Source organism: Sphaerodactylus townsendi, linkage group LG04, assembly GCF_021028975.2.
Source record: "Sphaerodactylus townsendi isolate TG3544 linkage group LG04, MPM_Stown_v2.3, whole genome shotgun sequence".
Taxonomy (NCBI): Eukaryota; Metazoa; Chordata; class Lepidosauria; order Squamata; family Sphaerodactylidae; genus Sphaerodactylus; species Sphaerodactylus townsendi.
In genome coordinates this window covers 22,158,269-22,174,909 of record NC_059428.1, presented here as the reverse complement: position 1 = coordinate 22,174,909, position 16,641 = coordinate 22,158,269, and the positions used below count along the sequence as shown (strand labels likewise).

The 16,641-nt window shown below is 43.5% G+C and overlaps 1 protein-coding gene across 1 annotated transcript in view; it reads right to left on the bottom strand.

The window, feature by feature from the left end:
• Positions 1-16,641, bottom strand: part of CNTN5 (contactin 5) — a 934,675-nt gene that overhangs the window by 97,969 nt on the left and 820,065 nt on the right. The window contains exon 14 of the mRNA XM_048492765.1: positions 753-880. Coding sequence (XP_048348722.1) covers positions 753-880 — 128 coding nt within the window. The remainder of the gene's footprint in view (positions 1-752; positions 881-16,641) is intronic.

The following is a 16,641-nucleotide window of genomic DNA, read 5'->3' as shown; positions in this document are numbered from 1 at the left end:
AGTTATTAGAAAAAAATGGTTTTATCTGAATAATATCAGGTGGTATTTTTGTGGGTATGCCAGCTAGAGCCAACATCCCTTTGTGATACACCCTGTCCATGTAATCTTACATAGCAAACACTATACATGACAGGGAAAAGGTTTGTCCCAAAGGAAAGGAAGGCCATAAGAAGATCACCTTTTATGATCCACCAAGTCAAACACAGACCACCACTATTTATTTATTTATTTAGATATACCACACTTTTCTCCTAAATTGGAACCCAGTGCAGATTACCACTTTGGTCTCGTCTTCTCCATTTTATCATATCAACAACAACCCTATTGGGTAGGTTGGGCTGAGAAAGTGGGTCAGCCAGCAACGTTCCATGGCAGAGTAGGGGTTTAAACCTAGGTTTCCTAAGTCCTAGTTTGATGCATTAACGGTTAAACCACACTAAGGACCCTTGCGCACATGCCAGGACAATGCACCTTCAATCCATTTTTAATGCACTTTTGCAGCTGGATTTTACTGTGTGAAAAAGCATAATAGACTTGCAAACAATTGTGAAAGTGGATTGAAAGTGCATTTTTCGCATGTGCAGAAGGGGCCTGACTTTCCACTTCCCACATATTTTACTCTCGCATCATTTCGCAGTTCCATAAATGGAAATGTGTAGGCCCACACTACAATTAACTGAGGCATGGCCTTAAAACCTGAACTGAAGGAGAAAGGAAATTCTTTGTGACACAGAATCCCTGTCATGCCTTACCTTTAATAAACACAGAAGCTGCCAATTCTGCAGAACCAAATATGTTTTCCCCTCGGCATACATATCTTCCCTCATCCAGTTTGGAGGCATTCAGGATTCTCAGAGTCCCATCTAGAAGAACAGTTATCCTGAAAATTATAAAAAAGGTTTTTATCCTGAAATAGCATATACATTATTATCTCAACTGCAGACAATGTATCTAGCAACATATGTAAGGACTCATAAATAAAATTACAGGTCTCTGACTATGTTTCTTTAAAAAATGATGAATATACTAATGCAATCCATTCAGTTCACCAAAGATGGCAGAGAAACTCATTTTATTTCTTTTCTTTCATACAAAAGGTTCAAACCTCCCAAATAAGTGGCTTACAGCCCAATCCAGAGTAGGCTGATGGGGTGGTGGTGGTGGTAAACATGGGGCTTTTCCCCACTTCAAAAGTGAAAGTGGAGGGGACCCTTGCTCCGTGTTCGGCGCGCGGTTTCAAAAAGGTGTACTTCCACCAGGATCCAAAATGACACGCGCTGAGGGGTGGGAGGAGCGGCAGAATCGGGGTGACTGCGTTGTCACTGCTGGTGTAGTGGGGAGTGCTGCAGGACCCCGGGGTATTTGCCGTGAGGAGCGCGCATCTAATGGTGGGTGGGGAATCGACCAGAGTTGCTCCAGTGCCCCCCTTCCTTTCCAAAGGGCTTTTCTATGGCATGAGAAGCTCTTCCAAAAAAATCCTTTCTGAGAATCCCCCAAAGGGCATAACGGAGATAAGCCATTAAAAACATGGTATATCTCTGATTTCCCACTCTGCCGGTGCATGGGGGATAGGCAGGTAGTGGAAACCAACTAGCATCGTCTCCAATCCCCCCAGCCTAACCCCCAGAATGCCTCCAGATATGCTGGTGCAGCTTTTTGCACCAGTGGGTCTAGTTAAGGGCGGTGGCTTCTGGGTTGTGTGCTGTGGAGTCACATGGTGCCCAGCTGCCAGGGTAAGTAACTGCCACTAGCATATTTGCCCCCAGGACTGGCTCCAGAGAGGGGTCTGCCCTCCCCTCTGGATTGGGCTGCCTATCTTCTAAAATTTACAGAATTAAAATATATGATCTTAATTTTTTTTCCCTTTCAGACTTGAAAAGATACTTCAGTATTAGGCACCAATTGCTCAACTGGAATCTGTGACCTTAAACATAAAATCTAAAATGTAACTGTGATAAGAAATAAAAGCAGGTGGAGAAAGCAGAGAACGTTAATTTTATATTGCAAAAGATGATTTATAGTATTTTTTAAGGCAGTGCAGAAAAAAATATCAATGGGATCTAGTTACTAATACACATCATTTTCAATTTTCACAGTCCTACAGCCTGCTATCTAGAAGCAATCAGAAGGACTAGGATGGGATTAAACTTGACATAGAGCACAGGGCTGCTGGTGAAAACTGCAGCTGTGGGTCCAGTCTTTCCTCCTCCACCATATTTTATCCCATATCCCAACAACATCACATTGTACATTTCTTCAGTCCTGCCAATGAAGCACCAAAGATTTGGAGCAGGAATGAAAAACAGACTCAGAATAAAGACATTAGAATGAAAAACAGACTCAGCATAAAGACATTAGAATATTTTTGGGTGCAAAAATAATCAGAAGATTAATTTTACGTACAAGCATCTTCCCCATATATAATAATGTTAAAACTTCCTTATTTTGATTGCTGCTGTAATTCTGTATTTGTGCCATTAGCTTAGTTTTTTCTTTTAATACTGGAAGCATTTGACTATTTTTTTCTTCCATCTTTGGCTCTCATTTTACAGTTTCATCTAATTATAGATTGAACAATTCAAACCTTTTCAAATTTATCTTGTACTCTGAGAAAACACATAGCAGTTCTCAATTATGATTAAAATTAATACAACACATCCTGGCAGCTAATCATGATGTCATCTGCATATAATGAAATCTTCATCTCTCTTTCTCTTTTTTTCTCTCACTCACTTTGTTGACTGATCTTCCCTGATACAGAATTAGGAGCTGGTTTCTCAAAAAAAACCCCCAAACAAAACAAAACACCTAAAAACCATCTAAACTTGTCAGGGCTTTCCACATCAAATGGACACACTGTATAAACCCATTGAGGGAAAAAAAATAAATTGCAGCTTAGTTGTTTTGTGCCTGTTTATGAGATTGATTGGATGAGAGAACTCTCATTGTCATGAAAAATTGGCAATTCTGTACTCGAAGAGTGAACGTGTCTCTTCTCAGTCATGCCATAGGTAAACTAAATGGCTGCAAAGGAAAATCCAGGGGCACTGAAAGGTCAGGCAGTCATTATGTAAGATATTGAGAGATGGATTACAACAGGATTATCTGCTGACTATCAAGTTGGTCATCCATCTAAACACTTCACATATGTTTTCAAGTTTGGTTCCATTATTATGCTTTACAGTGATCTAGTCTCAAGGTTATCACATCAGGGATTGACTGCCCTCAAGAGCCAACCGGCAAGGTCAAAAGGGAGACTGATGAGTCAGCAATAGATGTCCTGCTTTGTGCTCTAAACCAGCGTGGTATAGTGGTTAACAGCAGGTGGATTCTAAACTGGAGAACTGGCTTTGATCCCCCCTTCTCCACCTGAGTGGCAGAGGCTTGTCTGGTGAACCAGATGTGTTTCCGCACTCCTACATTTCTGCTGGGTGACCTTAGGAACTCTGGGTGACCTTAGGAACTCACAGTTCTTTGAAACTCTTTCAGCCCCACCTACCTCACAAGGGCCGTTTCCGCACGGCCTCCAGTCGCCCCCACGCCGCCAAGAGTTCTGGCGGCGTAGTCGCTGCCCGCTTCGCGACGCAAGCGATGCGAAAGCAGGCGAAGCGGAGGCCGGCAGACGGCAGGCGGCTCCGCACGGAGCCGCCTCTTCCCCCTTCCCCGCCCCACTCACGGTGTCCTCGTTTTCGCCTGCTGGGTGTCGCAGCCCCGCCCATGCTGCCCTCCGACCCCTGGAGGTCGGAGGACAGTGTGCGCTACGCACGCCCAGCAGGCTTAATTTGCAGGACACCGGAGTGGGCTGAGATCGGAGATACGCTCGGGCGGGCGCTGTTCGACCGCTGGCCGCTGAAAGACGCTTCTCCCGCAACAACAACCTTTAAAGGGTTGTTGTTTAGGGCAGCCTGACGCCGCCCTGGGGGGAGGGAAGCACATTCAGGTCGCCGCTGCTGCGTTGCAGCAGTGGCGCCTGTGCGAACGGCGGCCTGGGGCGGGTAAGCGTTTTACCGCCCTCAGGCCGTCGTTAATGGGCCGTGCGGAAACGGCCAAGGTGTCTGTTGTGGGGAAAAGAAGAGAAAGGAGCTTGTAAGCCACCTTGAATCTCCTTACAGGAGAGAAAGGGTATAAATCTAAACTCCTCCTCCTCCTTCTTCAGCATTACGTTCCACTCCATTTATTTACTGGCACATTTACACTGACTTCCTACTTTATCAATGTATCCAAGGCAATTAATAAAACAATTTAAGATAAAAAACCTGGTTTGAATATTCAAAGTCATAGCAATAGGCTAAAAAATGCTACAAATATATAAAAGCCTCCAATCCACATCAGCAGAAAAACCGAAGACATCCATTGCAAGATCTAAAATAAATAATTAAATTAGAAGAGCCCTATGAAACAAACAAGATTTTACCAGTCACTGGAAGTCTAATAGGGCAATCCTTAAAACAACTCAGGGATGTAGAATGGTGTCATATACCAGTGGATCTAATCAGATCTCAGAAGCTAAGATGAATTGGTACTTAGATGAGAGACCACCAAGGAAGACTCTGCAGAGGGGACAATGGCAAACCACCTCAGTGTCTCCTTTGCCTTGAAAACCCTATGGTATCACCATAAGTTAGCTGCAACAGCATATTATCCACATAAAAACTATTTTCCTGAGAGATACCCCCATGGAGTTGACATGAGTAGGATTGTGAGTAGGTCGGCTTTCTAAGAATCCAAAGCAATAAATCCCATTTGCAGGGCCAGAGGAGAAAAGAGGCTTTTTTCCACCTGACCAAGGTACATTTCAAAGCATTCTCAAAAAAAGATGTATTGAGCAGAAAGAAGGCACCTTGAGGACATCTTGGGAGAAAAATTTGTGTGCAGCTCCTCCCCAAGATGCCTTTTTGGCATCCTCAGGACCTCTTATTTCTGCTGTCTGGAATGGACCAGTATGTACTTATTTGTTGCAGTGTAACATGCAGAAGATGGTAAAAATATCATGTAATTATTGTTTTTCTGCAACAACTCTATAGATGTGTAAGGATATGTGCTAAGCTTGCTCACAGATACTTTTTAACAAAACATTAACAACAGCATCTTCATTTGCTGTGTTCTTAGAAAATGATTTGATTACACAGATCAGTGATTTCATAAACCTTACATTTTATCATGTGATTTTGTTGTCAATTTTAATAACGGGGTTAAGATGGAAGAATTCTTTTTTTCTCATAAAGAAAGGGAGAATTTGCTTCTATGGAAGATGTATTTATACTGAAAACAGATGAAGTCAGGCTGGCTTCCAGCAAAACAAAACCATGGATTTAGTCTATGAGTAGGTAATCATGCATCTGAGTGGTGAATTGATCAACTGAGGAATAGAGGAGCAAGGCATACGCCTGGCAGTTCTGGGAATTTTGGGGGAGTGGGGCATGGGGAGGGGAAGTATTACTTGACATCATTGCCTTGAATGTTACTTGAGGAATTTTCCAATCTCTATGGTAAATAGCATTGAAGTGGAGGGAACTCTTAAAGCATTGCTCAACACAGTGTCATTACCACTGGATCTTCTCCTAGAAGTGAGATTGCCACATTGTGCAACATGGTCTTCTTTCCCATTTTTTGCTCCCACTGATAGACTAAGGGGCAGTAGAGGATAGGGGCACAGGCAGGAGGCTGATCACTATAGGGGCAACCTGACCACCTTATGGTGGGACCAGTTGGCAAACACAGGGGATTATCTCAGCTCTTAAAAAACTAGAAAAGGGGTTGACCATATATGACACCCTGAATGTCTCAGATGAAAGGCTGGATAAAAGTTATGTTGACTGCATTGTCTGGTCCATGCTGGGTAAGAATCTGCAACACCTCTCTCTGGCCAACTGCGATAGATTGAGAAGAAGACTATCACCTTCTTCTTGCTGGCTGCATTCCTACCCTTTGGCCACCTCCAGAATTATAACATCACATATTTCAAGTCAGCAGTTCCTTCTGCTTGTAAACTGCTACACAAAGTGTTCCTCATTCCATTCCAGAAGGACTTGTATGATGTATCCAGTGCCTAAGGCCATAAAAAGAACTCTGGCAGACCAGATCAAGATTCATGTAGTCCTGAATTCCCTCTCTATAGTAGGCAATCAGAAGTCACTTGAAGGTCTCAGAGGGCATAAAGGAGATGACAGCCATTCTTTGAGGTTATTTTCATAATCTGGTACCCAGAAGTAAAGTTCTTTGCATTAAAGTTTCATCTAGCTACCATGGCTAATACCACTGACAACTTTATCTGGTATGAAATTATCTAAGCCAGTGATGACAAACCTATGGCACTGGTGCCAGAGGTGGCACTTGGAGCCCTCTCTGTGGGCACACACACACAAAGTTTGTCATGTGGGGGGCGGAAAATCACACACACACACCCCACACACATCTAGGCTGGCCTGGGTCACTGAGCACGATGTGTGCGCATTGCAGTGAGCAGGGAGGACTCGGCTGGCGGGCCTGGTGCCTGTGCTCTGGGTGGCTGCTGCCCAAGGTGGGGGGGGGGCACAGAGGAGGCAGAGATGCTAAAGAGGCACAGAGCAGTGCGTGCGGTACTTGCTGGAGGCTACAGCAGGCTGGCCCCTGCTCGAGCGGCTGGGGCGGAGGAAGAGGGAGCCAACCGGTTTTTTCTAAACTAAAACCTCAGCATTCAGGTTAAATTGCCGGGTTGGCACTTTGAGATAAATAAGTGGGGTTTGGGTTGCAATTTGGGCACTTGGACTCAAAAAGGTTCACCATCACTGATCTAAGCCATTGGCCATCTCTACACTTTTTGATAGAAAATTCACTGCATAGATCAAATTGGATTGCAGTTTTGAGAGGAATGCCTTTAAGGAAACTCTGATCATTGCACACCAGGTCCCAGACACAAGCTGGGCATTGTAGTAGAATCTTTCTTTTGACATTTAATTGGTTGTAGGATTTAAACAAATCCTTCAACTTTGATTTTCATACTTTCTGTGATGAGATGTTAATAATGAAGGAATTAATGTGTAACATTTTTTTTTAGAAAGAGGACACAGACTAAAGAGGGAGACAGAGAGAGAGAGAGAGAGAGATTTGTGTCAACCTCCAAATCAGCAAGTAGATTAAAGGGAAAAATGTACCTTAATAGTTCTGTTTCCTATTTCCCACTTTTCTCATTTGACATCCTCACTGGGGGTATGAAATTGGTTTGTGCTGTATGCTAGTGATGGGGCTTTTTAGATGCAAAGCAGGCTGGGGAAACAGCATTGACTCATCTACCCCATGGCCTTTCAGAGTGTACTGATTCGAGCGATCTGTCATTTCACATTAGCCCAGATATGGAAGCTGTCAATATCCTTTAATGTAGATTATGTGGAATGAAGTATTTGTAAATAGTTGAAACCTTTATTTCTCCTTGAATGTCTGGTGAGTCTGTCTTTTTCTGCCTTTCACGATAGACTTATAAGCCTCTAAATCTCAGAGGGGCTAGGAGTGAGTTATTACTTTGCCGAAAGTTCTTGGGTAGCCAGGATACAACCAACCCTGTATGAATTTCTGATAGCCCTTGTCTATATTGAATTTTGTTATTTTCAATATTGCTGACTCAGGCCGTTTCCGCACGGCCAAAAGCAGCGACGCGATGACGTCGCAAATTGCGACGCATCCCAAAAAAAGCGTTCACACAGACAGGCGGAGCTGCGGGCGTCCGCAGCCCCGCAGAAATGTGACGGTTCGTGACGGCAGCGCCTGGGCGAAGCGGCTGCCTCGCGATGTTGCGCTCTGGCAAGACTGGCGGTTGCAGGCCCTCGGGACGCCATTTGCAGCTCCGTGGCGTTCGCATCGAAAAGGCCGATGCGCCACATGGGAAAAGAGTGGTTTTAAGCCGCTTTGCTGAATACACCGTCTTGGCGCCGGTTTAGCTGCTAGCTGACGGGCGCGACTAAGACTGCCGCTGGCACAAGTATGTAACGCCTCGCCTGACGCTTCTTTTCCGAAGGCGACGACGTCATATTTTGCCCGTGCGGAAACGGCCCATATTAGAAAGAACCTGATTATGGTTAAATCCCACAGCTCAAAACAAAATTGCTGGGATCTCTCATGCAGTTGATTTTCTTCATCCTTGTATTTAGAGTAGATTATCATCTAATATAATGGTCATTGCCAGAAGGTTATTGGAGCACTAGAAGTAATATGATAAGACTCCCCATTAATGCACCACAAAGCCATTCCTTGCTTTCAACCAAATAGTGGGCTTGTGATCCAGTGGAAATTGGATGTGTGTGTCGGGGTTGGGTCATAAACTGGGATAACTGAACAGCCAAGTGTATGTCAGCAGAGCTGTTGAGTCATGATTGAAGCCTACAATTTATATTTCCGGTTGTTTCCACACTGAGAATCTAATCCATGCCCCTTCCAAAAACTACAGCAATTATTTTGGGGGGTTTGCACAACAGTTTCCTATTTTTCCCAATTTTTAAAAATTAGGGGTCTGTGCAGACGTGCTATGAGAATCTTAGGGCCTTCCCCACTTACCTTAAGCCCCGTATACTGGCAGTAGTCGCGGGTCCCCCCCCACGACAGGCGGGCGACAGTGAAGTCGCCTCGATGCTGATGCTGTCGCTACTTCAGCACGCTGCATCCCTGGCGCTTGAGAAAACGGCTCTTTGATGATCCCCCCCCATCGGGGACTCGGCGCTACAGGATGCTGCACTGAGAGCAGTGCGCGGCATAGGGGGGATTCTTGTGAGTGGGGAAACGCCCTTAGTCACTGAGAAGCATTGGGTAGACCTGCCCTCTGCAGACCCACGTGGTTTCTTCTTACCAGCCAGAAAAACTGCCAGTCCATGGAGGGCAAGTCAACCCAGTGCTCCATGAGTAGGATTTACCTCCGTGTTACTATTATCTATTCTGAGCAATCATATTTAAATTCAGTTCTGAGAGAGTGTGGACAAAAAGTTAAGGATTTCTGTATGCCCACCACTGACATCTGGCATAATTTCCTCTCCATTTTTCCCTCATGCTCACCATTCCCTCTGCTTGCCACTGGGTAGAATTTGGACCATTAAAAAATACAGTATTAGATATATCATTATAGAGTCTTCACACGACAGCAATATACCAACTATTGATTTAAAAAATGACAAAAAGATCTGCTGGTAGTGAGGAGGGAGAAAAAGCAGGTATGAGGGGAATGTGGAGTGTGATGTTCCATTTTGCTTACAAATCAAGCAAAGTATGCACACTCATGTTCCTGCTCCTCCATTTGCACAGCAGAAAAGGGAGTGTTCAAAACAACATCCTCTTATTAACAAGAAGATAACAGGGGTTGGAGCAACTGGTTTCAAGACAAGGGAGCTCACACAGGCTACAATTCTAACTAAAAACACACACACACAACTAACTAGTAAAGGATTCCACCCTAGGAAACTGAACAAATGCACACAAATATTGGAAAAGGAAGAAACTGTCCCATTGTCATTCATATAATAAATATACCATGGCCCTTTATGCATGCAGTACCCACTCCATGACTGTTTGCTCCACAATGGGGTCTCCCTGCATTTCTTAGTTTATACATAAGGAAATGCCCCACTGATTCCTCCAAGTTTAGTTGCCATTTTGCCTGCCCCCTGCTTCCAGGTTGGCAGGTTATTGCTGCCTTTTTTGGGTGGGAGAGCTGTTTTAAGAGTCTTGACCCAGAGAGTAAAAATTTAAAAAGCCCAATTGATCCCCTGGAAATGCTAATGAAAGAGTGGGAAGCACTGCTTCTGCATGGCTGGGGTGAGGGAAGGTGGGGAGGAGCAGAAAACCTGAAGCAAGCCAAACGTACATCGGTCTGCTTCACATTCTCTGCGCAGGCAGAGAAAGTCACACTTTACCCACTTTCGCGAACAGAGAAGGTGATCTGTGGTACAGTGAGTTCAGAAAGAGAGAAAAACATGTGCGCCACCAAAAATCTGACTTGAAGGAAAGAAAACCCCTGGAGGTTGAAGGGTAGCGTGGGCATGTCCCTCCAGCCCTCCAGAGCGATGCTGGAAGAAGAGGTGAGTGGAGGGGACTGAAGGAGAGGCGGCTCAAAGTTTGGGCTGCTTGCATGCTACGGTGCGAACAGTCTCCGAGCCTCCACCGGCATAATTTATGCCGGTGGAGGTTCGCTTCCGTGGCTGTGCAGAAACAGCCATAGAGTCCACCCTCCAAAGCACCCATGTTTTTCCTGATCTCTGCAGTCTAGAGATGAGCTGTAATTCCAGGGCCTCCTCAGGTTCCTCCTGGAGGCTGGCATCCCCAGTTGCACTACAGTAGCACTAGCTTATATTTTGGACTTCAGTTGTGTGGTGTCTTCAAATTCTTCCCTGTGCTTATCACTGTAAAATCACTTCTTCGCTCAACTTCTCTGCCTCACCAGCTCCCTCATCCTCAATTTCCAGGTCGCAGAAACAAAATCACAAACCAGTTCAATTGTTATGTTCTAAAAGCAGCCCTCCTGCGGCTCCATCAGCCGCCCCACTGAAAGCATACACGCGTGTCTGTTGTGGCGTTCTTTCCCAACAGAACTTTGTTTATTTTGCCAACAATGAAGAAAACTACAAGGAGATGTGAATGCCACTGAGGAAGAAAAAACCCCAGGGCCAAATCCGGGTTTCCTTACCTCTCTACATGCTGGCCTAGCAGAGATTTTACAAGGAAGAAAATTCAGAAGCATGGTGTGAACCAGAAGGCACAGAGTCATGCTTTAAACCCAAGTGTGATTTTGCACAGCTGCAGAGGACGGATCAAGAAAGACAGTATAAATGCACTGTGAAAATGTGTCTGAACTGGTTTGATATGCTTTATACTTGTACAAATTATGAGCAGCTTATGCTGTCTCCAACTCAAGCTGTGTCCTACCGTTATCAGCATCACATTTCTGCATTTCATAGCATAAAAGGTGGAGAGCCAGCATGATGTAGTGGTTAAGAGGGCGGACTCTAATCCGGAAAACTGAATTTGATGAAAACAAGTTTGGATACATTGTTTGCCTATAATTGCCCATTGTCTATAATTACCTATTGCCTACACTTATTGGATTTAAGTCTGATGTTTGCTGGTTGCCTTTATATATGTTGGGACTATTACCGTAATTTTGCTTATATAAGCACCATTCAGACTGTTGTTCTTGGTATTGTCGAAGGCTTTCAAGGCCGGAATCACTGGGGTGTTGTGTGGTTTCTGGGCCGTATGGCCGTGTTCTAGTAGCATTTTCTCCTGATGTTTCGCCTGGATCTGTGGCTGGCATCTTCTGAAGATGAAGGCGAAATGTCAGGAGAAAATGCTACTAGAACATGGCCATACGGCCTGAAAACCACACAACACCCCACTGTTTGTTCTTGTTGCCTATACTTTGGAAAGCACATTTAGCTGGTGTAAACAATTTGGGTTATATAAAATGATGTTTTCATGCTGTTGCTTGCATAAACACTTATGTACGTTGACTTCTGAAGCCTATTAGATATCAAGCCTCAACACAGGTTTTGTTATCAATCTTACGTGTAGACTGTGTTGCCTTTTTTGTTTTCTCATTGAGATAGTGTCATGCCAAAAGGAAGCTAATTGAGGTAACAGAAATTTAAAAAAGGATTTATTAATATAGTAACAGTGACCTCATGGAAGAATCCAAATGAATGTACCTTTGGACACTGTATCTAAATTCTGCTCTAGTGCCCATTTCTATTCATTTTATAACAGCCTCTATTACAAATACATTTTGAAGCTGATGGGATATTTAATATTTATTTCCTTCAAAATCACTCTCTAGATTCTTCATTAGATTCACAGAACAACAGATTTCATTCCAAATATTCATTATGCTTCCATGACTGTAAATCTCTTTTTCTGTTTATAAATGGCAGAAGCAGAAAATTAGCAAATACCGCCCTCCATCTTCTTTTAAAAAAAACCCTATAATGATCTTGGAACAACAATCTATTCTTTCTGCCAACTCCAATATACACATACAAATGTGAATAACAAAAAGTAAACACTTAGTTTCTTTTATATTTATACATGGGATGAAGTTTTAAATGGTAAGAAGACATTAGAAACCATCTTCTCAGGCACACCATCCAACTATTAGATGGCTTAACTTGAAATAGAAATGCACTGTCTAAGACATTATTAATGTGGGCTTATGAATAGCAGAGACTTAGTGCAGATACTTAGCTATTATAATTCTGCATCATAATTCATTCAGCTCTATTGAATATGAAAGCTGTTGTGTATCGTATCCACCAAAGTACAGATCCATCTAGCCCAGTTTTGACTGGCAGGTGTCATGCCAGCACTCCTAAAGTCATCTAGGGTGTTAGGCTGCCCCCAAAAATAGATACAGAGGAAGTTAACCCCCACCTCGCTTTCATACCAAGAGAAAAGGTGCCAAAACACCAACGCGAAGAAGCAGCTTGATCAAACCCAGAGGAAATAACTGCCAACATTCATTGAAATGCAAAATGCAGTTTCCAGGTGACCACTGCAAGGAAATCCATCCTAAAAACAAAAAATCCTGACTGGTAAGATCATTTTAGATTCTATTCATAAGAAACAGTCAGTATTTAGGATAAGAAAGGACAAATATTACAGAAGTTGTAAGGGGATTTAAGTTAAATATTTGATACATCCAATAGAGCAACAGGCAGTGTAAAGTTGTGGGGTGCGGAGCAGATTCACAGTGGCTGGGCCTGGCACAACCCCACTGCTTCCAAAGAGGTTTGCAGAGGTGCAGGGAGCCAGATAAGAGAAAAAGCTCACTGATTGCTCAGCAACTTCTCTATGGAACCCAATGAGCTGCACCTGCCTTTCTGCTGGTGTCAGTACATGCCAGCAAAAGGGGTGTCAGTATATGCTAGCAAAAGGGGGAATTTCTAGCTCAAAGGGCTCAGGAAGTTGACAAAAGTCAGTTCCACCCCAGGGAATTCCCCCATTGGCACGGTGTGGGCTCCTGCACTGGAGCAGCGGCGTGGTAATATTTGTGCAGTTCCCTAGTGCTGGCGTAAGTACCCCCCTGGTCAGTGCATATGCCACTTACACTGTATGGAGTGGCATTTACACCGCAACGGGGTCAAGGCAATTCCACAGTCCTTTTGCTGCCCCCAAAACTGCATTGCTAGTCTCCTTCCTGAGTGAATTACAAGGACAAAAACTCACCTCCAGATTTCTAACATATCTGTAAGCAAATATTCAATTTTTTCCCACTTAATTGGGATATCTGCACAATCTCAATTCACAGTTAGGATTGCCCCAGAAAAATATGAGTAAAGGAAATAAGTTTCTTGAAGCTAGCAAATAAAACAATTTAATTGGATTCAATTATCACAGGGCACCCCACCCAGGACAGGAAATTAGTACCCCACTAAGATGACTGTTGTAAACCAGGTGCTGTTGACCCATTTCTGAGTAAAGTGATACAGAGACATTTCAGTCTGTCTGTGAGCCATTTCTACAATACTCTGGCCAGTTCAAGCAGTGTCACTATTGTTTTCCCACTTTTTTGGTGGCACATTCTTTTTGACTATTTTTTCACATTCTAAGATGAGCACTATAGCACCACAGCACCAAAACAATCCAATGCATCTGAATGTTCTAAGATGAGCACTATAGCACCACAGAACCATAACAATCCAATGCATCTGAATGTTCTAAGACAGGGGTAGGGAACCTGCAGCTCTCCAGATGTTCAGGAACTACAATTCCCATCAGCCCCTACCAGCATGGCCAATTGGCCATGCTGGTAGGGGCTGATGGGAATTGTAGTTCCTGAACATCTGGAGAGCCGCAGGTTCCCTACCCCTGTTCTAAGATGAGCACTATAACATCACAGCACCATAGCAATCCAATGCCTCTGAATGTTAGTGATACAGCACTGAACTGCACCAGTGTCAGGATGCCATTGCAGGGACAACCAGTACTGGGATGGGCTGAATTACTATGCTGCTATAGCACTCAGAACATTAAAAAAAAAGGCAGGGAAAAACCCAATGTTTTTGGAATCACTTCAGACAGTTCAAACAGCACATTACTGCAATTCAGAAACTCAAGGAAGAACTGAAAACATGACAGATCAGTTTCCCCAAAAAGTGACAGAGCCCTAAGAGCCCCATGACACCAATGGGATGCAAGCGGCTTTGTCTTAACAGGTAATACAAAAAATTTTTAGCTGCTAGAAGCCAAATCAGATTATAAGAGCAGTTTGAAAGGGGCCTAGGTATATGTCATAAACTTTAGGTCAAGATTTCCTTCTAACCTACCTCTGCCACAAAAGAGACAGTCTGTACTCCTCAGGATTGATGGGTATGATCAATTTTTTTTCTTAATTATTCTTGCTATGGTCCATGGTCTCCACAATATTTCTCCCATTTCTCTGACTCTGCAGGTTCCTACCATGTCTCCCCAAAAGCCCTTGGTTCTCTGACTCCTGTTCCTCTCCCCACCCCCCACCCCCCATCCCACATTTATCCATGTCTCCAACATCTCCCCCTCAGATCCCTCCCCCTCAGATTCTCAAACCTCCTCTCTGCATTATCTTTCATTCTCTCTCCCTCCCTCATTTAGCCCTCCTTCCTTCATGTTCTTAACAGACATGCATACATTCACCCAACTCTCTCATGGGCTAGCCCTCGGTGAGAAATCACTGGGTACCTTAATTATCAAAGATCTCAGCATTTGTTGAAGTAGGACCCATCAAAGCAGATAACTATATTTTTTTACTTGCCAATTGTTTTGATTGCTTTTAAATTTTCCTTTCTGTCTTACCTTCAATCTATCCCTTTGTAGTTAGCAAAGTCAACCTCTTTAAAACAATGATCTTATCATTTTATGAGAAAATACTGCACCAATCTGCAATATGTGTGCACAAAGGCTAAAGTTCCAAGAGACCCAGAATTAGGGATGCATGCATGTTTGAATGACCACATACATGTGCTTCCCCAGAATTTCAGGGTCACGCTAAACATGACAGTTTTTAAAACAGTTTGGTTAGGTTCCTCAAACTGCAGGTGCATGTAACCACTTCACAAAGAGGGAGAGAGGGGCCAAATGGGTTCAGAACAGTACCACAAGAAGAGGAACAATTTCTTCTCTCCCCGCCCTCCCAAGCCATTTCCCCACATGGAAATGCCAGGGATGGAACCTATAATCTTTGGCATGCAAGACACAGCCCCTCCCAACCTGGAGAATTGACCTAAGGCATCAAAAATCTGAAGGGCAAACTTTGCTTCAATCGATGTATCATTAACCTTGAACAATACATACTTAAGCAGGCAATTATTTCCATATTTTTATGAAGTACTACAAATATTAATTTAAGAGAATGTGGTGATAGTCTTGTTAACGTTAAGCTTGCTTAATTGACTATTTACATGGAAAGTTTCCTGATGCTTCGGGCAACAATTGTTGAGTTAAAGAGTTTGTATTATTAAAATGAGCCTTGTAATATGATCCACTCAGATGGAACTGGCTTTTGTATGTACCGGTAGGTACTTGATCTAGGGTAATTCTGTTGAATGTGAACTATCTGTAGCATCATACACATGAGGGAAGAAACCATTTTGCTTTCTGCCAATACCCGAAAGTATTGAAGTCACAGTATTCCAAATGTGGTGGCACTACAGATTCGTATAAAGGCAATATGATAGCAGCGGTTTTATTCTCTATTCCTAATCTAGTTATGGCCAGCTTGGAACTTGTCTTTTTCACAGCAGCTGCACACTGGATTGCCATTTTCATCAAGCTATCCACTATCACTCCAAGATCCCGTTCTTGGTCTGTTGCCCCCAACACAGATCCCATCGGTGCATATGTGAAGTTGGATTTTTTTTTGTCCCAGTATGAATCAGTTTATACTTGCTCATATTGTCCACAAGCTCATTCCTGTCTATATGCTTGCTGACACTTCCAAAAAAGTCTAAAAGGTTAGTGAGACAGGGCCTCCCTTTGAAGAAGCCATGTTCCCCATCCCCAAGTGGGAAACCAGAAGCATATTCCCTTTGACTGAACCGGATGCTTCTTAGCTCCTTTTCCACCAGGTTCAGTTTAAAAGCTGTTCTGCCACCTTTTTATGTTATGCATCAGCAATGTGGTTCCATTCCGGTTGAAATGAAACCCATTCCTTTTGCACAGGCCTGGCTTATCCAAAAACATTACCCAATTCCTATCAAATCTAAAACTCTCCTGCCCATGCCACCATCTCATCTACACATTAAGACCCCCCAACTGTGATTTTTGATAGAGTTAATTTCAAATTTCTCATCCATGTTGTTTTGGCTCCCTCCCTTATCCCTTTCCTACTTTCTCCCTCATGCAAATGCAACTCGAGGTACTGTATTTCTGAACCATTTCCCATATCCTTCCACTATTTTTTTGAGTAAAAGGTATATATCCTTTAACATTATATGCCTATTACATTTCTACACAATGCATACAGTAAATCTAAAAAACATACAGCAAGGACTCTGGCCCCTTCTGCATGGGGCAATCAATGCAGGCTAACCACAGTATAAAACCCATGTTGGGGGGGAACTTTGCATGGATCCTGCTCCTAACATGAGTCCCCTCTGTGTTTCCAGCCCATCCGAGTTTTTAAGAATCACCCTATCGGCGATTCTTTTGTTTTAACGT